At 41.0% G+C, this 27,538-nt stretch overlaps 1 protein-coding gene across 6 annotated transcripts in view; it reads left to right on the top strand.

Annotated features, from left to right (window-relative positions):
- The first annotated feature begins 635 nt into the window (after window positions 1-635).
- Window positions 636-27,538, top strand: part of Rnf13 (ring finger protein 13) — a 120,652-nt gene continuing 93,749 nt past the window's right edge. For 3 of the 6 annotated variants that reach the window (XM_087633611.1, XM_087633615.1, XM_087633598.1), the window contains exons 1-4: window positions 636-762; window positions 15,385-15,518; window positions 22,973-23,098; window positions 27,136-27,216. In XM_087633611.1, the coding sequence (XP_087489737.1) occupies window positions 22,985-23,098; window positions 27,136-27,216 (195 nt within the window). In that variant the 5' untranslated portion in view covers window positions 636-762; window positions 15,385-15,518; window positions 22,973-22,984. 6 annotated transcript variants of the gene reach the window in all.

The following is a 27,538-nucleotide window of genomic DNA, read 5'->3' on the forward strand; positions in this document are numbered from 1 at the left end:
AGATTAGGGGGAGAAAAAGTATGAGGGGAACACTAGGGATGGGATTTTGGCTCTTCAAAAGGTGACAAGGTTTTTGAATGTCTGTTCTGAGGACTGAATCGCGTGGTTGGACTTTGGCTAGTCAAGCAGTGAGCTGATCAGCCCGGCTCCCTGCCAGGCCTCGTGGTTCGTGCCTAAACCTCCAGCGGCTAGCTCTAACCCGACCTGGATTCCAGTGCAAGGCGTCGCCCGGCGTTCCCCGCCTTCAGAGCCCGGCTCGCCAGAGGAGCGCAGGACATTTGGCCGCTCTTCGGCCTCGAATCGGTACGGGCCACTCAGACACACAGCCTCCACTAGGGTCTCGCTCTGCAAGCCAATCATCTGCCGACCAGGCTGGAACAGTCCTGGGTGGCTTCTCCACCGCACCCAGGGTTTCCAAAAGCGATCCCTCCTTCATCTTCTCGTTCCTAATAGGGATGATGGATCACGCGGTTCAGAACGACAATCAAAAACTGGGCAGTTCTCCCGACACAGCGGAGGCAGGCAGCGCGACTTTGCGAAAGGGGCGGGGCTGTGACGGGCAACGTCACAGCCCAATAGCGTCTCTTTACCTCCGAGTGTGGGCCAATGAGGCGTGGGAGGCGGGACTTCCGCTCGCCCGCTGTTGTGGTCCCTTCACCGACTTGCTTGGGTAGGGGCTCAGTGCGGATACTCAGTCATGAAGTCCGGGTAGCGACTTCTCTTGGGTGGCCGTGACCCTAGGTTCCGGGGGCCGGACTTCAGGTAAGAGTGTGGCTCCGCAGCGGTAGGCGGGGGTTGTCGGGCCTGGCGGGGAGAACACACCCACTCCGGCCTGGGTGCGGTGGCCGGCGGTGGAGATCGTGGGGCTCCTCGGCTTTGTGCTGTGACAGTATAGGCCCGTGTCGGAGACGAGTCCTTAGCACCCCATCCTGTGGGCTCGTAGGTCTGAAGTTGTGGACCGGCTGTAGATTTTGCTTCCACGGTCTCTTCCAAAGGTGCCCGTGACCTGGAAAGATACTTGGAAGACTTCTCTTGGTTCCAGGACTTTCCTCTGAGTCCTCAGCGAAAATACTCTCGGGACTGTTTTTTCTTTAAAAAAGAAGAAGAAGAAAAAAAAATCTCATCGCTCGCTTCCTTCCTTTCTCATCCACTCCCCTTCCGTAAAAGCTAAGCCTGCAGGCTTAGACGTGACCTTGCTAGGGCCACACAACTGCTTTTTTTTTTTTTTTTTTTTTTTCTCTCTCCACCCAATCTTGGAAGTCCGAACTTTTGCAAGGACGCTTATTGAGTTGATCTGCCCCTAAAAGGGAAACAACTTTGGTAGCCTTTGCTGCATATTCTCTGCTTGGTTACGGCCATTTGCCCTATTTTTTTTTCTAATCTGGCAGTAGTTAATTTCCTTTAACTCCCGTTTTATCCTCAGTTTCAGCACCGTGGGCAGCTGCTAGGGGCAGATGTCTGGTCCCAAACCTGCCTGGGTGGTACTGCTTGCTCCCAGTGATGCAGCAGTTCCAGTGGAAACTGCGTTCCTTTCAGCAGTGCCGAGAAGACAGCTGCACTTTCTGATACAATACAGTAAAGTGGCCGTGCCTCCCAAGAGCCAGTAGAGACAGGCAATTTAAAGATTTAGGGAAGAGCTTTTCAGACTTTAATTGGCCACAGGGTCATTATTTATTTATTTGAGACAGGGTCCCTAGGTGTAGCCCAGACTGACTTCAAACTTGTCATTCTTTTGCTTCAGCTTACCCAGTTCTGGAATTACGGGACCATCAAGCTTTGTTTAAAGACAGTTTTCAATGAGTCAAAAAGATAACTCCATTACAGAGGAATGCAGCTGGACTGTGGTAGTTAAATAGGAGTTGAGTGTAGAGGGCCACAGGGATTCATTAATCTTTTTTTTTTTTTTTTTTTTGTAATTTATGGTGAAAGAGTCAATTTCAGGCACAGTTTTTGTTTGTTTGTTTGTTAATGTGGATAGTGAGGAAAATGTAAAGTGTATTGAAAAACTGTTTCCAAAGAGTTTCAAATTTGGGGATCAGACTAGACTTAACCCTCCAGTCTTCAGTGACTATGGGAAGGGCTAGTGGGATCGTTTGGTGAGTAGTAGAGATTGCTGTGCAGTCCTAATGATCTGGATTAGATTTCCAGAACCCACACAAATGTGGAAGGGGTGAACTGACTCCATAAAACTGTTCTCTGCTCTCTACATGAATCTTGTGGTATATGTCTTACCTCCCAAGTCATACACACACAATAAGTAAAAAAAAAAAAAAGAAAAAAAGAAAAAAAGGTAAAGCTGTGAAGATTAAATGAGATAAAATATAGTATGTCTGTACATAGTTAAGCTTCATTGAATTGATTATACAGAACTTCAGTCTCTGTATAGGGAATGTTAGTAATGTCGTAGTAGTATGTGTATGTTTTTCTCTGCCTTACTTGAAGTCAACATGATGTCTTGATGTGCGGTGTTAAGTAATGCCATGGTAAAAACCATGGTTAGGGAAATTGAGTATGGGAGGGTTTGGGGTTAACCACTCATTTGTCCTCCTATTTCTGTAAGAATTTTAGAGGAGCCTAGCTTGTTACTAGCATGCAGCCTACTTCCTTTGATATTTCTGCATCTGAGACTAACAGTTTATATCAGCTTTGGGGCACTAATTTCAGCAAAGTGAGGGTAGAGTAGGTGTTTACCTCTTGGGGTAGGTTTATTGAGTTGATCGAGACACTTTATGTTTTGTAGTTTTTATTAGCTGTATATTAACTGGCTTGATAAAATAATGTCATGTTAGCATTAGCTAAAAATAGTTGGCTTTTATAGTAAAGCTTATGACTTTGGACATTTTAAAATTAGGAAATAGTAATATATAGCTGAAAGAAAGTGAGTAAGCCAAAGTTGTGATTTCCACTGTTTGACTTGTTATTACTGAATAGTGCCACATACTGTGGTTTCCTGTGACACAAAAAGGGGAAGGCAGCTAGTAAGCATTGTTACGTTTCTCAGAAGAAACAGGATTGATAGACACGTGAGTTCATTTTAACAAAGCCTGTCCATGAATGATGGTTCTAAATCCACATATTCTGTAGATAATTATTGAACTCACATAAAACATAAAATTAATGTTTTATGAAGATGTTGCACCGCACAGAAATTGATTTGAGAAGAATGAAAGTATGTGGTTGCTATTGTCAAAATTTATGTCGCGGTGTATAAATAATACCTAATAATAAAAATAAGATTAGCTATGAGTCAAATAGGTTTCTAATTACTTTGTATTATCACATACAATTCTCAGATTCATTAGTATGGTAGATAATAGTACAATTATGACTTAAAATTTGTTTTTTTGTATGTGTACACATATGCTCACAGTGCATATGTAGAGGTTGAGGACAACTTGTGGGAGTTGTGTCTTTCTATGATGTGGGATCCAGGGATCAAACTCAAGTCTTCATGTTTGTCAGCAAATGTCTTTCTCTCTGAGCCATCTTACTGGTCAGATATATTTTTAACAATATAAAATAATATTTGTTGTTGTTGTTATTATTATTACTATTATTATTAGGGGAATCTCGCTATGTAGACTTGGCTGGCCATCAGGCTAGCAACAAACCAGAGTAAGAGACCCTGTCTCAAGGGAATAAAGTGTCAACTTATAGACTAATAAAGGGCACCTGATATCCCTCTTTGCCTTTTCAAGTCTATGCACATGTGTATATATGCATATATTACATACATCATAAGACCCCCATCCCCCATAAAATGCTATTGGGTATTTTGAGTTTTCCTTTGCTGTTGACTTTGAGAAGTTTGCTTAACTCTACATTGAGGATGTGGCTATTTGCATGATTGTTAGTAAGTGGAGGAGGTGTGGAGACAACAGTCCCTACCAGGACATGGTTAGAGCAAAGGTATAGAGGAAGAAAAGTCAAGGGAACATTTGCCAAAGTTGTATATTTAAGGATCAGGCTGATGAAGAAAAATGGTACTGATTGTGGAATCCTCAAGCACCGGGTTAAGAATTTTGCATGTGATTTTTTATTGATACAAATCCCTCTTTTATGAACATTAATTTGGCAACAATTAGTGTCCATTGGAGAAGTAGAAGCCATGAAATGAAGGATAGGCTTGACATAGCTAAAATGGCATTGGCAATTCACATGGCTGGGGCATGTCAGTTCTGGCAAGGAGGTAGTGATGTTATAAATGTAAACCAGGACTCTTCCTATGAACAGATTTTAGTGTACTGATGTGTAGGAGGAGACTGAATGATGGACCTTGAGAAGATGTTCAGTGTGTGAAGGTAAATGAATACTGTTAGCGCTGTCCTCCATGGACAGAGGAGCAATGATGCTCTCACCATGGGGAACTAGCCCGAACTGCCATTCCTGTTTGGTCACTGCACTGACTCAGCTCCTGAGTTGAGTCTCCCTAGGACTGAGAATCCCCGTAGTAGCAATGCTCTGATTGTTTTCCCTGTATCATATTTTATTAGTGTTTAGGGGCAACAGGAGGGAAATGAGTGGAAAGGAAAAGTCGCCTAACATATAAGGCTCCTCCCATTTCTTAAGAACAGTAAATTGGAGACTAGAGCTTCTCACATCGAGAATGTCGAAAGATGTTTTTTTCTGAAAGGCATTTAAACATGTGTTCAGCAACATTTCCGTGTTAAATCTTAAATCTTATTATAGCTTTGTTAACTTGAATTGATTATAGCAAAACCTTTATTTAGAGATGGGAAGGGACTTTGGGGGATGACAAAGAGGGTGTGCAGCTGGAAGAGTGTACTGTTTCTACCCAAGATTACACAGAGAAACGTCAAAGGGTAAGAAGGCTCCCTGGGATAGTGGGCAGAATGAATCTGACAAAATCCTATTGCCTTCCATTCTCTTGCTTCAGTTTTCTCTTTCTGTGAAATGATGATAGCAACAGCTTTGATTTGGAGTTGTTTTGAAAATTTGTTAATGTATGGAAAATGATAGACAGTTACAGAGGTGTTTGTGTTATCATTATAACCTCAGCTAATGGGACCTGTGGGAAGACAGAAGGTACAATGTTTGAAAGCCCTCTTTAACATCAAAAGGGTCTCTGGACTAAGTAGTAATAGATGGGCCTATAGATTTCTTTCTTTTACCAGATTTTCTAGGGCTTATGTGGAATTACTTGATTTTCAGTTAAGTTCTGAATTTTGTCAGTGACTTACATTTAGTTCTCTGTTGTAACTGGCCAGTCAAACAAAACTGTGTTTGTTGGTGAGCATGACAAGAGAGCAGAAAGTTTGCATATATGAAAACATTACTTGAATTCTGCTGCTTGCATTTCTTTTCTTCCTTATTTTCCCCCAGCAGTTTTCACTCAACAAATATTTACTCAGTACCTGCTTTGTTGTGTAATGCTCTAGGCACTAAGTGGGCATCACTTAACTGAAGGGACAAAAACCCTTGTCCTTCTGAAGCTTGTCTTTATGTGGGAGAAATGTATGCCTTTTTAGTAATGGTAATTAGATGTTTTTGTACAGCTTGTTCAAGTCACACTACATAGATTAGAATGATATGCCAGGCAAATCAGAATGATTTGGTTGAGCAGAGCCCTCTGAAGGAGGAGATCATGTCTTCCTTATGCTTCTTCTCTTTTCTCTTCCCTCCCTGTACAGTGGCTTTCCCTTTGAACAGTGCCAAATGTAATGCATTCTGTTGAATGTTAAATTGTCCTAGCTCCAAATATACTATTGTTATCTCCTCTTAGACAAACATTAACGTCAGAAAGCTCTTAATGCACAGCAATGTAGGTGTGCATTAAATGCTTATAACAGGCAGGAAGAGGCCGTGCCAAAGCCGGTTTTGAAGGATATTTGTACTGCAGAAAGAATTAAGTGGCATGCATTTGCTAGATGAACAAAGAGAGGGGGGCTGTGAATAGTGTTTCTTGCTGATGTAGGAGACCAATGGAAATGAGGTTATTGGAGACAAAAGCATCAACATTAAGGGAATTTGGGTCTCATTGTTCACTGACAATAACAATTTCTTCTCAGTTAATTTTCTCATTGGTAAGGCAACTGGGATTTTTCAGCTTATAGATCAGCTTTTGAGATGTCTTACAAAGATGTTGCATTAATATTTGGCTTTACTAGCATAGATAAAATAGAGCTGATTATAAGCTTCTGTTGACTACAGATCAAGCTGAATAACCACTTTTGGTTAACTAAGTTAAGTCGAAGGCTAGGTTTCTACCAGATCAGGATCATGTTTTGATGCTGTTTACTAATGACCTGTGGACCTTCTGAAAGCACAGTAAACACATGTGGTTACTTTATAACTGCCAGCTCTCACATAGAGGAAAACGAGCTGTAGTACTTTATCTAGCTTTAATACTAGGTCACAGTAACTCTTCGCCCTTTTATGTTTATTCAGTAGTCACTTGCATCATTTCCTCGTTTGAGATGCTAGATGAATCAGAACATGTCAGTCCCTGATTTGAGGACGTTTAAAGAAAAAGGATCCCTAGCATAATGGGGTTCGTTTGGTTAGCGCGTGGTGGTACACACAAGGAACAGCATGAGAGGCTGGGGTAGACAGAGTTCATTGAGGCAGAAAATAAGAGAGCATGGGGACAGCAAGGGACCGTGTTGAGGGAGGACAAGTGGATGTGGAGCTCCTGTGCTGAATCCCAAGCTAGTTACAAACTGCTTTGACATCCGTGTGACCTGCTATGGAACTTTACACAGCAAGTAACATGGTCAGGCACTTTGCTTTTTCCTAGGACATATGAATTATGTATAATAGTAAGTTTCATTATGATATTTTCATTCATTCTTATTAAGTGTGTTAAGCATATTCATTTTCTATTGCTCTCTTGTCTCCCCCCTTACTTGTTGAGAGAGTTTTTTATGTCATTTTGCCTTCTTACAAGGCAAGACTAGAAGAAGACACTAATGCTGTTTCAATGATTATCATAGACCTTTAAGAAATCACTTTTAATTGCAAAGTCTATAAAAGATTGTTAATATCATGTATATTTTATTTTATTTATTTTTTAGGGTGCTGATAATCATGAAACATCCACACATTAAAACATGTAAATGTGCTTAGCCATATTTGTCTAATTAAAAAAAAAACAGCAAACTTTGGGACACTTTTATTCACTAATGTATGAAGACTTCTCGTTGGGTAAAGGAATTTGATCTAGAAAAATTTCTAAGGAACTTAGAAATGTGTTAATGTTTTGTTACTTAAATGTTGTCTAGTTAAGTTCAGTATATAATGATTGAAATATCTACTTAAAGTTTGCAGAGGGAGTGCATTCCACTGGGAAAGAATTCTGTTGAGCTAATGAGAGATGACTATTTCTGTATGAAGCACTGAGAGAAAGCAGACATTGGCTCTTAACTTTACTTACTTAAAACACCTCATTAGTGTTGAAGATTGTCTGGTTACTGTTCTTGTAATTTCCATGTGTGACCTTTAGGAAGAAAGTGCTATATACTTCTAAATCATAAATGCTAATTGTTTTTTAAAATTGATATTGACCTAAGAAACTTAACCTCTTAGGAATTGGGAAAGTGGTGTAGTGGGTTAGCACTTGCCCTGGAACATGAGGACCTGAGTCCCAATTTGTAGCTTCCATGTAAGAAGCTGAGCATGGCTGTGAGTGCCAAGGGGAGACTGTGAGCTTGCTGGCTGGGCATCTTAGTTGAAAAGGCAAACTCTTAGTTCAGTGAGAGAGCCTGTCTCAAGTTAGTAAGTTACAGGGTGACAGAGGAACACAACATATCCTCTGCTGGCCTCCACATATGTGTGCACATGTTACATACCAGCACACTAAAATGCATGTACCCCATATGCACACAACCCCATATACCCAAAAGATCTAACCAATTAAAACAAAGCAATTCAGTGGCATTTTGTATGTTTTCATTGTTGTACACCCCACTTTTGTTTAGTTTGAAACATTTTTATCACTTCAAAATAAAAATCCTAAACCATTAGCAGTTACTTCTTATTTTCCTACTATCCTTAACCATCCCAACTACTAATAATCATTTCCTTTTCTATGTATTTACTTACTCTGGGTAATTTATATGGAATCAAATGTTATATGATTGTTTATGCCTGGCTTACCAGTACTTTTTACTGCTGTATAATATTCCTTTATAAACAAAACCAATTTATTTAATATTGGTGAATATTTGGATGGTTTCAACTCTTTACCTGCTATGTTTCGTGTTTCTATTAAATGGGGATTTGTTTGAGTACCAGTTTTCATTTCTTTAAGTATATCCCAAGAGTGAAATTGCTTATGGTAAGCCTGTGTCTAGGTTTTTGAGCACTTTGCTGTTTTTCATATTATCTAAAAAATTCTTGTATTTACTTTGGCAATGGTGTTGTTAATTTCTTCACATTTCTTGTAGCATTTCATATTTCTTTCTTTGTTCATTTTTTTTAACCTTCTTTGCTCAGTGTATGTCCTTGGTATATGCTGGTACATGTTTGTGCATATACAGGTAAGACTGAGTATGTACGATGCTGGTCCCTTCTTTAGTTTCTTTCTACATCAACTTTTGAGACAGTCTCTCACTAACATGTCACTTGCTGGTTTACCCAGCAAAGCTGGACAGTAAGCTCCACAGTCTCCCTGTTTCTGTCTCCTCAGCACTGGGTGTAGTTGTGCATCACCATGACCATCTTTCCAAGTGTTGGGTATCTGAACTTAGGTCCTCATATTTGTGTGGCAAGCACTCTATCTACTGATCCATCTCCAGCTTCCTCTCTCTCTCTCTCTCTCTCTCTCTCTCTCTCTCTATATATATATATATATATATATATATATATATATATATATATATATATATGCTCTAAACCTGGAACTGAATTCTAGTCTTCTGAAAGAGCAACAAATATATATATATATATGTATATATATATATATATGTTGTTGTTTTGTTTTGTTTTTTGGAAACAGGGACTCATTAGGCCTGGAACTAGCTGTGTAGACCAGGTTGGCCTGGATCTAAAGATCTGTTAGTTGCCCAAGGGCTGGAATTACAAGTGTGCACAGCTATGCCCGCCCTCCTGTGTTTTGATTAATGCTGCTTTGGCATGAATGGACTTGGACATCTTTTCACACACTTGCTTGACATTTGCGTATTTTCTTGAAGTATTATCTATTTAAGTCCTTTGCCTTTTACAGTTTATTGTTTTGATATTGAATTTTTTTTTTTAAAGATTTATTTATTTATTATATATAAGTACACTGTAGCTGTCTTCAGATACACCAGAAGAGGGCATCGGATCTCTTTACAGATGGTTGTGAGCCACCATGTGGTTGCTGGGAATTGAACTCATGACCTCTGGAAGAGCAGTCGGGTGCTCTTAACCGCTGAGCCATCTCTCCAGCCCTGATATTGAATTTTTAAAAAGTGGTTTATATGGCTGGGCAGTGGTGGCATACTTCTGTCATCCCAGCACTCTGAAGGCAGGGGCAGGTGGATCTCGAGTTCAAGCCAGCATTGTCTACAGAGTGAAATCCAGGGCAGGCAGGTCTACATAGAAAGAAGCCTTGTCTCAAGAAAACCAAACCAACCCGGTCTCCCCAAACCAAAACCAAAACCAAAAAAGCTCAAACAAAAACACCCGAAAAGATTTATGTTGTTTTTGTTTTTTGTGTGTCTGTGTGTACATGGTGCCCTTGGAGCTGGAAGAGGGTGTTGGATCCTCAGGAGCTGGAGTTACAGGTTGTGGTGAGCAGTCTGAAGTGGATGCTCTAAACATGGAACTGAATTCTAGTCTTCTGAAAGAGCAACAAGTAGTCTTAATGATTGAGCTGTCTGTCTAGCTTCTTTCTGGACTTCGGATGTGAGATCTGAATCAGATATATATATGATGTACATTTTTTTTGTCCATTTGGGTGTGGCCTCTATCTTAATAATGTTCTTTGACACATAAAGGTTTTCAATTTGAGGAAACCCAATCTGTATCTGTTTACTCATGCTTTTGGTGCTGTTTCTAAGAAGTCGTTGCTAACATGGAAACTTCTTACATCTTTTAGCTCCCTCCCTCTCCCCTCTCCCCTCTCCCCCTCCTCCCCTCTTCCCTCTTTCTCTCTCCCTTCCTCTCCCCATCTCCCCTCTCCTCCCCTCACCCCCCTCCCCTCTCCTCCCCTCTCCCCTCTCCCCCTCTCCCCTCTTCCCTCCCTCCTTCTCCCTCCCTTCCTCTCCCCCTCTCCCCTCTCTCCCCTCTCACCCCTCCTCCCCTCTCCCCTCTTCCTTTTCACCCCCTCTCCCTTCTCCCCTCTCCCCCCACCCTTCTCAGTATATAGTTGGCCTGGAGCCTGTTGCTGTGTAGACTAGGCTGGTCTAGAACTCAGAGAGTTCACCTGTCTCTGCCTCCCAACTTTTGAGGCTACAGGTAACCCATGGTTCCTGGCTTATTTTTCCTTTTGAAATTAGATTTAAATATGCAGCACAAGCTATATGAATTTAGGATGTTTTCTGCATGGAATTTACAGGTGTGCACTGTCATAATCTGGTCTGAACCTGTATTTTCTTCCAGGAGTTTTCTCTTCTGTTTTGGTCACTGATCCACTTTTCTGTCGTTGTTTGTTGCAGTGTCAGTTAGGTCAGAGGTTCCCTGTCTTGAATGTTGAGATCCTTTTGTTCCAGTACCCCTGGCTGAAGACAGTATTCTCTGGGCTCTGCACCTTTTAAATCGGTTGTTTGCTCTATGTGGGTACATGGGCGAGGCTCTGCTGCTTTACTCTGTGTACCTGCTCACAGAAGCACCATTCAGTTGTGATTATTGTAGCTTCGTAGGAAGGAAATCCTGAAATCCAGAAAACAGTGAGGTTAGAAAAGGATACCATCTGAAGGCACACTTCAGTAACCTACTTCTCACCAGGCTCCTCCTCCTACAGTTTTCGCCACCTCCCAATATGGCAGCACCGGGACCATCCTTTCACAATGCAGAGTACTGAATGTCATGCCATCACAGCGAGCTACCAAGCTAGCTGCCACAGTACCACACCTTTCACACATGAGCCTGCCTGTGAGGGACATTTCTTACTGAAATTCTCATTTTGTCCCTGGCTCCCCCACAGACATGCCTATCTCATAGTGCAAACTGCATTTAGTCATCTCCAGGAGTCTCTGTATCGTTCTATAGTCTGAACTATACTCTGAGCTTCAAGCAGACTGCTAGTTGTGAACCCCAGTAAAGTGAAAAAGAGCGACTATGGGGCAGTTAAAGTTACTGTGTCACAACCCCCGTTAAAAAGGGAGGGGTGCAGACATGGAGAGGTGGCCTGAAGCACAGCTGAAAACAACAGGGCAAAGGTTGAGTCCTGTAGTTCCATGTCTGGCTTCTGGACACACACACAGTGAGAGTCTTCAAGGACTAGGGCAACTCTGCCTTGTAGCTTTGCTGGCTCCAGGCCCTGTGGCCTCTTCACTGAGCCAGCTCTAGTGCTGCCTGTCTCAGTAGACATTCTATCTTCCTGTGATTTCTCACTTCCCAGGATCTCCACTGTGTCCTCCTCCACTCACTCTCACCGCCTCACACATTGTCCTCTTAGTGTTTGCCTTCAGGGACTTTGACTTGGTTAAACATACCTGGCTTTTGAGGTTTTCTTTAAAGTCTGAGTGGATGCTTTTCTGACCCTATAACTATTGCATTCTGCATTGCTATAAAGCCTGCAACACACGGATGATTCCAGTGTCTGGCAGCTTAGGCAGTATCTTGGCCTCCTTGGACTAAGAGTTACCACTGATTGCCTGGGTGCTGAATCTAGGAAGCAGTTTCCTAGGCAGCCTTAGGAAAGCAGGCATCCTCAAGCAAAGGCTTTCAAATGCATTCCTCTTACATGATGATCCTGTGATGGATGGAAGATGGCCAAACCTGAGTTGTCCTCATGTTATTGTCCTGTTAAGTTCAACTTCTTGGTGCTTGGGATCATTCTTCTTTTCTGGTCAAATTGCAAGTTTTCCAATTCTATTTTACCCCTTGTTCCTAATGTTCACTATCAACTTAGTAAGCAGAGAGAAATAATACTCTGCCTAAATGCAGGGCTGTGTTGAAATTTCCTGTGCCAGGTCAATTGTCACCTTTAAATTGAGTCATGAACATGGTCTCACCCAAGCCTTGGGCAAAGTGTTGATGAGTTTTTTTGCCAGAATATTACACACACACACACATCTACTTTCCAATAGAATTGTCTTTTCTACTTAGGAAATAGTTTTTATTATGTGCATTTGTATTTGCATTTTGAATACCAAAAAGAAGCCATGTGCTGTTGTGTGTTAGTGTTTGCATCCCCGAGTTGGGATAGCAGTGAGTGAAAGCAGCAGGTAGGTGGGTGTGAGGGCAGGTGATGTCCTCCAGGGTTTCTGCTTGTATGCAGGCCTCAGTTGTCAGGGCCCTTAACTCTACAAGGCCCTTAGGTCTGTGTAGGCCTAGTAAGTGAGGATTCTTTAGCCACATCTTATGAATACTGCATATAACAATAGGTATTCTGCAGCAATTCCCTGATGATCTCTGCACACCAGTATTTCCTTGCTTAGACTGGAGACTCTGGTTGTGTCTTGCTTTCCTGACAGCTTTGAATCAGCCCTGTGTGGACCACCTTCTGAAATTATCTGTTGCCTAATTTTCTTCCACCATATGCATTTGAGGACTGGACCCCAGCTTTGGAGAAGGATCCCCCTTTATGTTTATCCTTCTGGGGCTGTCAGTCTTAACCTCTTATCATAATTTATTTATTTACTTAGTTTTTTGAGACAGGGTCTCACTGGTATCTATATCTGGCCTGGAACTTTCTATGTAGGCCATGCTGACACTGAACTCACAGAAATCTTTCTGCCTCTGTCTCTGCCTCCTAGGTGCTTGGATTAAAGGCCATTTCTGGTTATCTTTTTCATAAACTATTAAGAACAGAGTTGTGACTCATGATTGAACACACTTGCAGGTAGTGCATGTGTACTTTGGTAAGCACTAACATTTATATAGCTATGAAACATTTGTATAGCATATTTATACAGTATGAATTTGACAAACATGTCTGTTATTCTCAGCGGTTTTCTCAAGCCTGATGGTCCCACTCTCCTGCTCTGTACATCTGTATCTTATACTTACTATCATACATAATTTAGTGTATTGTATGGTTTCTGTATCCTGATATAACTCACTGATGGAACAAAATTGGTACTTGGAGTAGTTCAGAAGACCTAAAAAAGCTGAGTGGTTTTGTTTGTTTGTTTGCTTGCTTTTGTTTACTCTTGGGTCTGCGTGCTGAGCCATTTGCCAGTTGGGATTGGGATACCAGTGACCATGGCATCACAGTTACCTAAGCTTGGGACTGTAGCTGATTGAGACATGCTGTCTACTGATGCATGTGCCTGCTGCTTTCGTTCTCTGTGGCAGTCTTACTCATTGTTAGAACTACTGTATGGAATAGAGTATTTTAGGGGTAGCACTGGGGAAGTGGTTCAACCATTGTGCACGTACGGAGGAGTGAAGTTTAGTTCCTAGTGCCCATCACTCACCTGTGTACTAGTTCCTGCCAGTGCATTAGTTACTTTTCTATTGCTGGGATAAAACACCATGATTAGAGCAACTCATGGCAGGAAGGGTTATTTTGGCCTATGGTTCAGAAGGGTAAGAGTCTAGCATGGCAGGAATGCATAGCTGCAAGTGGCAGGCAGCAGGAATGGAGGCTGAGAGCTCACTCACATCTTCAACTGCAAACAAAGCAGAGAAGACAACTGGAAGTGGCACAAGGCTTTTAATCTCAAAGTGTGAATCCAGTGATTAGCAAGGCTGCACCGTCTAACCTCCCCAAACACTTCTGGCCTTGGTGGGCAATAACAGCATGTATATGGTGCACATACATATAGGCAAGCACTCATGCATACATATAAACAGAAGTAATTTTTTTAAAAAGTGAATATTTTGTGTGTAATTAAACACTCATAATGGAGAAATTATTTGCTCAAGATTTGTCCTTTGCTTGATTTTTAAAAATATTAAAATATTTTTATTTATTCAGACATGTATACAGTTTTGACCATACTCACTAAAGCTTTCCTCATATTTTCCCTAGAACCCCCTCAACAGGTCATTTTCCCACTGTCATGTCCTTTTCTTTTTTTCCAATTCCACTGAGTAAAATTAGTGCTGCCTATGTGTCCTCCGTGGGGTATGGGCAACCTCTAGCAGCTACAGACCTGAGTCACCACCACCACCACCACCACATCCACCACCACCACCACATCCACCACCACCACCACATCCACCACCACCACCACATCCACCACCACCACCACCACCACATCCACCACCACCACCACCACCACCACCTCCACCACCACCACCACCACCACCACCACCACCTCCACCACCACCTCCACCTCCACCACCACCTCCACCACCACCTCCACCACCACCTCCACCTCCACCACCACCTCCACCACCACCACCACCTCCACCACCACCACCACCTCCACCACCACCACCACCACCACCACCCCACATCCACCACCACCACCACCACCTCCACAACCACCACCTCTACCTCTACCACCCCACATCCACCACCACCACCACATCCACCACCACCACCACCACATCCTCCACCACCACCACCACCACCACCACATCCACCACCACCACCACCACCACATCCACCACCACCACCACCACCACCACCACCATCGTTATTTGGATTTTTTTAAGACAAAGACTATTATGTAGCCTGGCTATCCTAGAACTCTCTATGTAGACCAGGATGGTCTTGAACTCACAGAGATCAACCTGCTTCTGTTTCCTCAGTGCTGGGATTAAAGGCAATACCATCATGTGCTGGGCCATAAATCTTCACTTTTTAATTGCACATTTTAGGGGTTGGGGATTTAGCTCAAGGGGTTGGGGATTTAGCTCAGTGGTAGAGCGATTGCTTAGGAAGCGAAGCGCAAGGCCCTGGGTTCGGTCCCCAGCTCCGAAAAAAAGAGCCAAAAAAAAATTTAATTGCACATTTTACTTCACAAGGAATAATTATATCCCCTCCGAATATTAAGTTAGGCTAGTGAACTAAGAGCTCTGTTGCTTGCTCATTTAAACTGTTTTCTCTATTGTGCAAAAATAGAACCCTTGAATAGGTGGTGGGGGCAGGTTTATTAGGGTTCATGTAGTCTAGTCTTTAGAATATGGCACATAAATAGACTTTAGAGATTTTTTTACTTTGAGCCATGTAAATAGGGATGAAGAATATACCAAAAATGATATAAAGACCCACCACCCGGAATTAACATGTTCGTGGATTATTTTGTTTCATAATGTTTAGAGAATTATTTTATATGTATGTGTGTGACAGAGAGTACATATGTGTACACATGTGTGCAGGTACCTTCAGAGGCCAGAAGAGGGAAGCTGGAAGAGGGTTGTGAGCCATCTGACAAGGATGCTGGGATCCAAACCTGGGTCCTGTGCACGATCAACAACTGCTTTTAACTGCTGAGCCATCCGTAATATTCAATGTATGTATACTTATGCACATTTTTAATAAACTCACAAGACATTTTTCACTTAAAAATCTTTCTGAGATAGTATCTCACTGTGTTGCCTATGTTGGTCTTGAATTCTTTTGAGTAGCTGGGACTACTGTTCAGAACGCCACACCTGCCTTTAATGGAAACATAAAAACAGGTTTTTATTTGTTTTTAGTGGCTCTGGGGATTCAGTGCCTCTGAGGCAGGTGGGCAGGTACTTTCCTACTGAGCCTTGAATAAGAGAGTTTTAATATAAACATGTTAAAACTTTGTAAAAAGCAGTTAACAGGTAGTGGCGTTTAGAGGTTTCATTGTTAGTCTCAAGAGAAGTGGTATACACATTTGTTTTCTTAAATGTTAAGCTCCTAATATTTATTAGGCACTGTTTACACATCTGTAAAATAAATATTGATGTTCTTGAGAAGTACATATTCTTTCAGCAATTAAGGACATTAAACAATAAAAATATGAATTAAAAATTACGATAGGAAGCAATGAGCATTTAAGAAGCAGGAGATTAAAGAGGTGCCTCCCAGCAGATGTGTAAACTTGAAGGCAAACACTTGCCAGGGCGAGTCTGTCATCTGAAAACAAGGTCAGGAACATAGCTGGGGACACTGTAAGGCAGCAGGGTATAGGGCTGGGGCAGGGGTCAGCCACTTAGAGCACCCACATCCTGTGGCTGGTACTTCCCAGTAACTCTAGCTGCATGGGGATCTGTCGTCTTTGGCCTCTGTGGCCACCTCTCCCCAAGTACACACAATCAAAGTTCATTTTAAAGAAGAAATGGGTTGTAACAATGGCAGTGGTATATGATCTGAAGTGTGACAGTCTGCCACCATTAACAGTATGAAAGAGGTCGTGTTTCTATGCCCAAACTCCCTGGAGATCATTGGCCATATTGGTTTCCATCTAAGAACTGCACATTAATGAATGAGGGATGAAGGTGGGGATACGAGTGAGCAAATTTGTTCGTTTCTCAGTCAGTTGCTGTTAGTGCTCACATAGAGAAGTTCAATCCCCTAAACAGGGAAGTCCCCTAAAATAGGGAAGCTGAGTGAGAGTGCAGCCACTTTCTCCTATGTTCCACTTTAAAGGCTGCAGAGAGGGCTAGAGGGAATGTCACTCCTTAATGCAGCACTTAGCATAAAATCCAGGTTTCCTTCAATGTTACAGTGGTCGGATTGACATTTGTGTGAAAAATCATAAAAATAGAACATTCTGATTTGGGAGATGGATACTTTGAAGTACACTGTGCATATTTTGATAACCAACAAAACCAGGATTTTCTACTATGTTTCCCTAGTGCTCAAGATGTCAGTGTCCATGAAAACATTTCATTGTCAATTGTTTCTTCCTCATTTCTGCGTGGCTCATGCTGGGGTTGACAACCGCAGTACAGATGACAACAGTGGCATTGAGAGAACTATGAAGGCTGTTTCTGTTAGCCTCTCTGCCCCTACATTTCCATCTTGTCTAGTTTGACCTATACATTGTCCTTTGACTGTAAGAAGTTTATGAGTAATCACATGGAATACACTTTTAAAGCTGGATCAAGAAAGCGTTTTCCTAATATGTGTTGGACTCATATGTGTGTGAAAAAATGGGTCAATACTCAGAAACATCAGAGTTAACTCGTGACTCTGAAGTTCTACTTCTGACTTGTGCCCAGGAGACTTTAAGCACTGAGTAAAGAGACTGAACGCAGAAAGAGAACAGTCTGACCTCAGCACATGATTGCACTATTAGTGTGCACAGCAAAGGGCAGCCTCCCTCCCATGGCAGTGGAGGGGTCTGAAGTCTGGCCCGGACCCTTTACAGGGCGGGTGAGGGGCTTTGCAATGAGGACCTTGATGAGCTGGCGCAGCTCTGTGGAACTCTGTGGAACTCTGTGGTCTTTCCTTTCTGAACTGTTTGCTTCAGGAAGGACAGACAATCATGGGAGACATGCTGTCTCAGCAAACATTCTGTCTGGGCTGACCAATAACTGTTGAACAAAGCCAGCTGTAATCTTCATAGGAGTTCTGTTTTTACAACGAGGCAATCTATCACACCCCACCCCAAAAAACTGAAAGAAGGAACAGAGTGAACTTTCTGACACATCAGGAAGTGGAAGAATTTCACATTCACTGGTGGATGAGTAAGTGCGTGCAGCACGTAGAAGCCGTGGGCTCTTCCAGCCAGGCAAGGAAGCAGCTTTTAGGCTTCTGCAGCACAGAACAATCTTTAAGACATGCTAGTGAATTGAGCCACTCACACAAGACATGCCGAATGATTCCACTTATATGCTGCCCTAAGTTGTCAAATCTCAGACAAAAAGGAGAATGAAGTGCTGCTAGGGGCTACAGTTTCATTTTGTTAGGATAGAAGGTTCTAGAAAAACACAGCAGTGGTTAAGTGCTCGACAGTAAAAATATAGTTACTGAACTCTGTTTAAAATGATAAAGTTTTACATATAGCATATGACATCAAAATGAGACTGGCCTTCTGGGAGACCTCTCTGTTACCCACAAGCCAGTTCACTATAGACATTCTTTCACTGAGACTCTTAGGTAATTTTAGGTTTTGTCAAGTAGACAGTTAAAGCTAACCATCACAGCTACACTGTCCTTGATGCCTCTGAACTGTCTTTTTATTGTTGGTTTGATGAAACTGTGTTGTAGTCCATCTTTCTCATTATATTTAAATATTTTATTCTATTTAGAATTAAAAAGAATTTTTTGAGACAAGGTGTATACACACACACACACACACACACACACACACACACACTAGCCAGGGATGATATATACATCCCTGGCTGGTCTTGAACTTGTAGCAATCTTCCTGCCTTTGCCTTTCCAGTGCTGGAATTATAGCCATGAGTATTATGCTTGGGTGATTTCTGTATTTTTAACAACCTTGTGCTGTTTCCTCATTTTGTCACGTTGTGCTGTATTTGTTTTATTTTCTATTAAATTTTATAGAAATCATGATTTTTAAGCAAGACATGCACCTTGTCAAGTCTTAAAACACACGTATGTATGTATGTATGTATGTATGTATGTATGTATGTATCATCTATCTTACATTTCCTCTAATTCTCATAAGCTTTTGAAGTTAGGAAGAAGTAAACCATTGTAGATTAGAATCAAGATATTTTTGCAAGGATATTTCTTAGGTAAGATATAGTATAAACTAGACAGAAAATATGAGAATTGGAAAACATTGTATTGTATCAGGAAGTTGATTTCAGATAAAAACCACTATTAAAGTTTATTAGAATTCTTTCAAAGAAGGGAGAAGATTAATTTGTGATTACAAATGGTCCTGGGGGCTCAAAAGATGGCTCAGTGTTTCAGAGCACTGCATGCTCTTCCAGAGGGGTTTTTGTCTCTATTCTCGCTCACGGGCTGAATTATAGTTACAGATATGCATATGTTGAATGAACCTTTATGGCCTACATCATTTTAACGTGTCCTTGAATTTGATTTGTTAGAGTTTTCCTTGTTTGGATGTATGCATTATGTGTATGGATGTGTTGTGAGTTTACTGTGGAGTCTAGAGATTGACTTCTGTGTGTTGTATGGTTTGCTGCCTTATTTATTTGCTTTTTTTCGGCAGGTGTTCATGGGTTGGCAGGGAAGGCTGACAAGCGAGCCCTAGGACCTGCCTGTCTCCCCTCCTTCACTGTTGGCATTTCAGATGCGTCCTACCACCTGGGCATTATGTGGGTGGCACTGTACTCCACTCTAGTACACAAACTGGAAGCACAGTGTACCAGTGTGACCATATGTGCTTATGTAGAAGTCGTCCGTCCTCAGCACAGACTGGACCTGAATTAAACCATTGAGATCTGCTGTGGGAAATCTCAGTATTTGAAGGGATCAGTTTCCCCTAACAGCCCCTTGATTAGCCTCCAGGTTTCCTTGAAGATCATGATCATAAAAGATTAAGAAATTTTTTTTTTAATGTCAAGTTTTTTTTTTTTCTTTTTTCCTACAAGACTGGGATAGGGACTGTGGGTGTAAGGTGGGTGTTGAGGGGTGAGGCCTCACTGTGTTATAGTTCAGGCTAGTCTCCAATTATTAGCTTAAACGATCCTTTTACATCAGCTTTCTAAGAAATTGAGGCTACAGGCTTTTGTCATTGTACCTTGCTTATAAAAGGTTTTATAGCAAGCATAGAGTCATTTCACATAAACGCTTTTCTCTAGTGAAGAATTGTATTTACCTGAATGTTGCTTAGAAACATGATTGGCAATTTGCATTTATCTTTACACAGTAGGTTAAGTGCTAGGAGGAGCCATCAAAGAATTTTAGCCCGTTAACTGATCCTTTTAGAAGAAAGATTCTAGCCTGTTACCTGATCCTTTTAGAAGGCTTCCTGGTTAAGCAACGCTGATTTAAACTAAATGTAAAAACTTTGGTGCTTTCTCAATCACGAAAGTCTTAGTGTTACTATGATGAAACACCATGACCAAAAACAACTTGGGAAGGAAAGGGTTTTTTTTTTTTAGCTTATACTTACACATCACTATTCATCATTGGAGGAAGTCATGACAGGAACTCAAATGGCAGGATCCTGGAAGCAGGAGCTGATGCAGAGGCCATGGAGGAGTGCTGCTTACTGGCTTGCTCCTCATGGCTTGCTCAGCCTGCTTTCTTACAGAATAGGTGATCCCCAGGACCACCAGCCCAGGGATAGCACCACCCACAAAGGGTTAGTCCTTACCCAATCAATCACTAATTAAGAAATTGCCCACAGGCTTGCCCACAGCCCAGTCTCATGACCTTAGGGAGGCATTATCTCAATTGAAGTTCCTTCCTCTTAGATGGCATTAGCTTGTGTCAAATTGCTACAACTAGGAAGCACAATGAACCTTCTTCATTAAAAGCTACGTATATTCCCACATACACAAATTTAACATTTGCATCATATTCATACTTTTTATCCAATATTTTCAATGAAACAACCTCACCGCATTTATTGTCACCTGATGATAACATAAGGCTCATCAAAAGAAGGCGAAGGTGACTATTGCAGAACTGCCCTCCCTGTACTGCCTTCTTAGCTCATCAGTTGGTCATTTCTACTTGGAAACACTATCTCTGTTCAGCTTGGTTCAAGCCAGTTGTTTTCTTGACTTTGTTTTATGAATGAATCTCTTCTGCATTATCTAATTTGAGGTTCACGTGCTCATCAGTGGCAATAATCTGTCAGCACACTCACTTGTTTACACAGCCATATCTGTGTCTGAGGTGTGTTTTACAAATGTCTGAAGATGAGGCTGATAGGCTGTACCCTCACCTTCTGGACCCTTGACCCTGAACATTGCACACCATGGTGAAATTCAGAGGGGCCATAGGAATGTGCATGCCGCATCAGAAGGCAACTTCTGGAAATCCAAGTTCTTTTTTAGAAGGTAGAATATATTCTAATGTCTGAATAACACACCAGAGATATTTTACCTTAAGACCTAATTTTGGCAAAGTTATACACTTAGAAGATTTTTATCGTAAAATTCATAGTCTAAAGCTTATTTTAAACATACAGTGAAATGATTTTAATATATTTATATGATTGTGTAACACCAAGATATAGTTTAGAACATTTCTCTTTCCTTGTTCCTGTGAGCAGTCATTCTATGTTCCTAGCTGGCTCCCCTTTTTCCCACTAACCCTTCATGTCAAAGGCTCTGTCAACTACCAGTCAACTTTAACACGTTGTCATTGATGATGCTAATGGCTTTGTAAAATGGTGTTTCAAGAACTATAGGTATTTGCTTTCAGTGTGTGAGTTAGATTGAGATGTTCAATCTGAATCATTCATCAAGACCACTCAGTACCATGCCCCACCAAGAGCACCCACTCAGTATCATTAAAGGTGATTCTCTATAACTTGGTGGTATTTAATGAAACAATTCATTATAAAAATCTCTTGTCTGTGTAAACTTTGTCCTCATTTATTCATAAAAATCTATACTATAAATTGATTGAGTATTGCCAACAAAGATCTTACTGTGTAATATTCAGGTCTGTCCTGGTATTTTGACTTGCCATATGATAGAAACCTGAATGATTTGGGAGAATCAGATGCGCAATTGTGTTTTATTCTTATTTTTAACAGCGAAGGAGATGGTTTATAGAGGGAAAGATACAGAGGAACTGGAGGTTTGCCTTAATTTCACTTGGTTCCAAGAGTGCAAGGGGGAGTAGGGATTATTTCTGGTATAGATAGGGAAAATAAAATTATGGGTTGTTAGGAGATACAGGCAAAGATTGAGTGTCCCTTACCAAAAGAACTTGGGTTAGGAAGTGTTTCAATGCTTTTAAAGTATTTCTGCAAATAGTTGCATGTTCCTAATTAAAAAAAAATCACAAAATCTGAAATGTTAAAAAACCTGAAGATTTTTGATTTCTAGATCAGAGACAGTCAAACCAGTTTTGTTTTGGTTTTTTCTTTGTTTAATGTAAATATAACATGCACAAGTGTCTTCCACCCTTAACCCCAGCGCTTGGGAGACAGAGGTACAACAGATCACTGTGTTCAAGGCCAACCTGAACTACAAATTAGGCTGTAGATCAGTTATTGTTGTGAGATCCTGTCTTAAAAAGGGGAAAAGACAAAGGAAGAAAAGCACTCATGTGGTCTTGGCAGTGTACACCTTTGCAGATGGGTAAGTTTATGAGTTCAAAGCTAGCCTGACTGCCTGGTCTACATAGGGAATGCTAGGCTGGCCCAGCCACACAGTGAGGCCTACCTCAAATTACATGAATTTATATTTAACAAATGTAGGTGGATTTTTATATTGTACTAAAGATGAGATTTCTGGAAATGTTAAAATAATAAATTTAAAGCAAAGTTGATGTTTTCATACCATAATTTGATCGTAATCTTGTTCCTAAAAATTTGAATTGATTAACAAGTTGTGATATAACCATGCACTGTGGGGAAACATTTGTTTTGTGCTTAAAGGAAGAACATAGAATCACTGTGAACATGCTACTATTAGAAGTAGCCTCTATCCCCCACACTGTCAGATTGAGCATACCCGTGTGCTTGCAAGGCAAAGTCAGTCTCTATTACTGAACTACATCCTCAGCCCCATGCTGACTAAGTGTCCTAGTCTAGTCTCTGCAGACTCTGGTTTTTAAATACCTTTTTTTTTTCTTAAAGACAAGTTCTCTCTTTCTCTCTATGCAACCCCTGTTGTCCTCTACCTCTCTGTGTAGATCTTAGCTGGTTTTGAAGTCACAGGGTTTAGCTTGTCTCTGTCTCCTGAGTGCTGGGATTAAAGGCATGCACTACAATGCCTGACTTCCAAATATGTCTTAATCTTAATATTAGCACATTTGTAATTTTAAAAGGTTATTTTTGTATGTTAGGAATTAACGTGGAAAATGATTTATTCCTGGGGAGAAAGCCCCAGGCTTTACAGTTATTTTTTCCTTATCTCCTAGGTGATTCACAAGATGCTGCTCTCCATAGGGATGCTCATGCTGTCCGCCACACAAGTCTATACCATCTTGACTGTGCAACTCTTTGCATTCCTGAACCTGCTGCCCGTAGAGGCAGACATTTTAGCAGTAAGTACAGTACAGTGTATTCCAGTTTAAAATCATCTCCTAATGCTGTTAAAAAAAAGCTATGAATATATGATCTTATTATTTTATTAAGTATTTTATTTACATTCCAAAATTTGCCCTCCCTGCCAGTCCTCCCTCACAGGGTTCTTCTTCCTTTCATCCCTCTTTCCCTTCACCTCTGAGATGGTGCCTCTCCCAGATCCCTCTCCCCCATAATCTCTCACCCTGGGACATCAAGTCTTTACATGATGTGATCTTCAATGTGTTTATAAGCATGCCAAACCACACAATTTTTCTTGAAAATTGGGTGCATCTTATTCTCCTTTGCTTAATATCCAGTGTATACTTCATGCACATTAAATACTTGATAAATGGTGGATTTTTAAGACTCTGAGCCCATACCTACATCCTTGTGTTTTATATAGAATTTTACTGTGTTTCTTTAGTACTTGTATCTTCTATTTCCTTTTCCTTGAGAAGTTCTTACTATAATAATTCTGGCTATCCTGAAACCCACTGTGTAGGCCAGGCTAGCCTAGAAACCCCCCTACGTCTGCCTCCTGGGTGCTGAGATTATAGGAGTGTACCACTACACCTGCTCCCCCTTTTTCTTTCTGTCTTGTATAGCAAGCATCATGATGTTGTGAATACAGTAGCATTAAACATAGATGTTTGAGGTAGCGTTATTTTCTTAATTGCACTGGAACGATACCATTTTAGATGTTCTCAGTCTGCCTTGCTTCCATTGTTTGTATTTGTCAGAGAGATTGGTTACTTGGTGGTCAGCAAGGTGACATCCTAGGAAGTGGCATGGATGCATAGCATATGTAATGGTAGTCAAGAGCTTTGATAACAGAGTTACAAGCTGAGTCAAATTCTTCTTCAGATTACTGAACATCTCAGTTCACAGTTAATTGACAAAAAAATGGAAGTATAGGTCTATCTAGCAGGCCAGTAGTTTGAAAACCAAGGCTCCAGTGGCAGACTGCCTTGATTAGATTCTTGGTTCTTCTAAGTTAACAGCACAAGTTGTTTTTGGTATTCTGTGTTCAGTATGCAAAATGAGGGTGACAGTAATAGTGTTTACACTATAGGGTGTACATTAATGAGGGTGACAGCAATAGTGTTTACACCATAGGGTGTACATTAGTGAGGTGGACAGTAATAGTGTTTACACTGTAGGGTGTCCATTAGTGAACACCTGAATTCTTAGCTCTGAAGGGTGCCACAGATGCTGTTCAAGCTAGAGGTTTATTTCTAAAAGTTTACCCAAAAGCAAACCTAGTAATAAGGTTGAAGAACACTTGTAGATTGTTCCATTTCTGTTTTCAAAGTACATGTTATAAAGTGCCACTTTTACACACGTGCTCTTTCTATATTGATCTAAATCAATTTATTCATTTTACATTGGTGTTTTGGGAGGGGTTGATGACCTCAGGTTTAATACAGAGCTGATTTTGGTTGAATATTAAAGTAGCAATACTTTAGGAGAGTAAATGTGAATTGTGGTAGTTGTTTGGAAGCCCTTAGTAACTAAAGTACCTTGTAAATCCCTCTGGAAATATGAATTGCTGTTGCAATAGGAAGTCAGTGTAGAGTGGTCCACGAGTATATCTGGTGGACCCAGGTATGACCCTGGACTGGGTACCCAAGTCAGCAGAATGAATGGTTATAGCTGTGTAGTGAGGAGCAAAGGGAAATGCAAGGTTTATTAAGACATACAAAACTGCATCACCGAAGCCTGTGCTGTCTGCTGCGTTAGCTTAAGCTCTGTTTGCTGTGTCAGCTCTCACTGTGGACAGTGACGTGACTTGAGGGTGAGCCCAAGAGACTTGGCAGCTGTCAGGTGTCCTGGTTGAATGGTGCTTATTCTGTAGGAGAGAGAAAGATGTCTGTGTCTCAGTATAGCCATGAAGATTATGATGCTAAATAAACTCCAGTACTACTTATGTATGCCTCTGGCGGGTGATGCAAGAACAGGGTTGTCCAGCAGGTGATTGATTTAGAGTGGCATATCTGTCTACACAGATATGTGACCTCTATACTTTGTGACTCTAAGGCTTACTTGATCTTTACATCTTTTAAAAAAAACAGATTTATTTATTTTTATTTTATGTGTATTTGGGTGTGTGTGGATATATGTATGTGCACTACATGGTGCCTGTGGATGCTAGAAGAGGGTGTTGGATCCTTTTTAACTGGACTTATAAGCTGGTTTTGAGCCACCATGCAGGTGTTGCTAGGAATGGAGCCTGGGTCCTCTGCAAGTTCTCCTAACCTCTGAGCCACCTCTTTAGCCCCTGCAGCTTTTTCTGTGTGGTGATTAGTGCCGTTTACTCCCTTTGTAAGTGTGCTCTGTGTTTGATATTTATGACTTATGTAAATGTGTCCAGTGTTTTCTATTTCTATAGACTATGAGCACCGATCTTAACTTTTACTATAAAGTTACTTGGTTACTATCTACACTTACTTTCTTGTATTGCTCTCGTTTCCCTACTTTCTCTGTAGCAGACTGATTATTAAATGATACAGCAGATGTACATCACAGTTAGGTCAGCACTGTTATTGTCTGAATTTTTGTGTATGTATGGTGTTGGACATGGAACACAGGGTGTTATGCATGCAAGGAAGGCTGTACCACCGAGCTGTATCTCTAGTCTTCTATTTTCTAAAAGCACACACTCTTCCACAGTAGGAGACTTAAATATTGTAGCACGAGAACCAATATCTATATGAAAAATGGAAATTTTTGAATAACCTGGGCTAGTGAAGTGGGTAAGATGCTTACTTCCCAAGTCTGAGACCTGATTTTAATCTGTGAAACCCAGGTCAAAGTAGACACGATGAACCAGCTCCACCAAGTTATCTCTGACCTCCGTACGTGTGCAATGGCGTGTGCATACCATTCCCAATAATACATTAAATCAAAGTGTTTCAGTTGATATTAAATCGATGGCTTCAGCTTTCCCTTTTTATGTGTTCTACTGAATATAGTCCTTAAGTCAGGGGTTCGTAACATGTGGGTTGTCACCCCTTTGGGAAGGGCAGGTGTGTTGAGTGACCCTTTCACAGAGGTAACCTAAGATATTAGAAAACACATTTACATTGGGACTCATAACAGTAGCAAATCTACAGTCATGAGGCAGTAACGACAGTTTCTTTATGATTTGGAGTCAGCACAACATGGGTAGCTGCATTCAGGAGTCACAGTGTTAGGAAGGTTGAAAGTTACTCTTATGTACAGTGGAGCACTTATATAAAAACTGACAATGCAGAAGAGTATGAGCTGATGCTGCTTTTTTCCTGGGGAGAAATCATCTTTCATAGCTCTCACCAGAAATCTTGCAAGTCTCTTCTATTAAATCAGGTCCTTAGAGCTTAGAGAAAAGAAAATGGAACTTTTTTAAAAATAATGAATAGGTGTTTTTTTTCTTTTTTTATTGACTATTTTATTTATTATATTTCAACTGTTGTCCCCCTTCTTGGTTTCCCCTCCATAAATCCCTTATTCCTGTCCCTCTTCCCCCTGTCTCTAGGAGGGTGCTTTCCCACCCTCCTATCCACTCCTGCCTCACTACCCTAGCATTCCTCTACACTGGGGCATTGAGCCTTCTCAGAACCAAGGGTCTCTCCTCCCACTGGTGCCCAACAAGGCCATCCCCTGCTGCATATGTGGCTGGAGCCATGGGCCCCTCCATGTGTACTCTTTGGTTGGTGGTTTAGTAATGGAACTCTTTTGCTGGAAAGTATATATCTGGAAAGTTCCTTACTAGGGAGTTATCTGTACCTAGAAAACAGTAGATGTATAATGTTACTGAATTATTGTTGGTGTTTGATAATACATGAAGTTAAAATAAAATTTAAATGGTTTATGTAAATTATATTTATTCTTGCTATTTTAATTGATGCTCCTTTTCTATTTTGTGATAAGTTACAGTAGTAAGAATTACAGAAATGATAATTTATATGATTTAGTAAACTCTTAAATGTAATATATAAGTTGATTTTAACTTGATTCTCTTAAATTTTATATTTAGTATAATTTTGAAAATGCATCTCAGACATTTGAGGACCTTCCAGCAAGATTTGGTTATAGACTACCAGCTGAAGGCTTAAAGGTGAGAAGATCCTACTGGAGAGGCTCATGGGATTTAATAAGGTGCTTTTAGTGGTCATTTAGTAAATGAAAACATTTCTTAGTGTTTATTATCATAAAACCTGAAGTGTAGTCATTTGAAAAGGTGGAGTTATTCAAGCTGGGCATGGTGACACATACCTGTAAGCACTTAGGAAGATGGCAGCAACACTGTGAATTTTAGGCAAAAAATAAGAAAAAGACAGTCCATGGTGCTGCATGTGTTAATGCTAGCACTTGGAAGGCAGAGGCAGCTTGATCTCTGTGAGGTCGAGGTCAGCCTGGTCTACCTAATGAGTTCCTGA

The sequence above is a fragment of the Rattus norvegicus genome, chromosome 2 (assembly GCF_021556685.1).
Source record: "Rattus norvegicus strain SHRSP/BbbUtx chromosome 2, alternate assembly SHRSP_T2T, whole genome shotgun sequence".
NCBI lineage: Eukaryota > Metazoa > Chordata > Mammalia > Rodentia > Muridae > Rattus > Rattus norvegicus.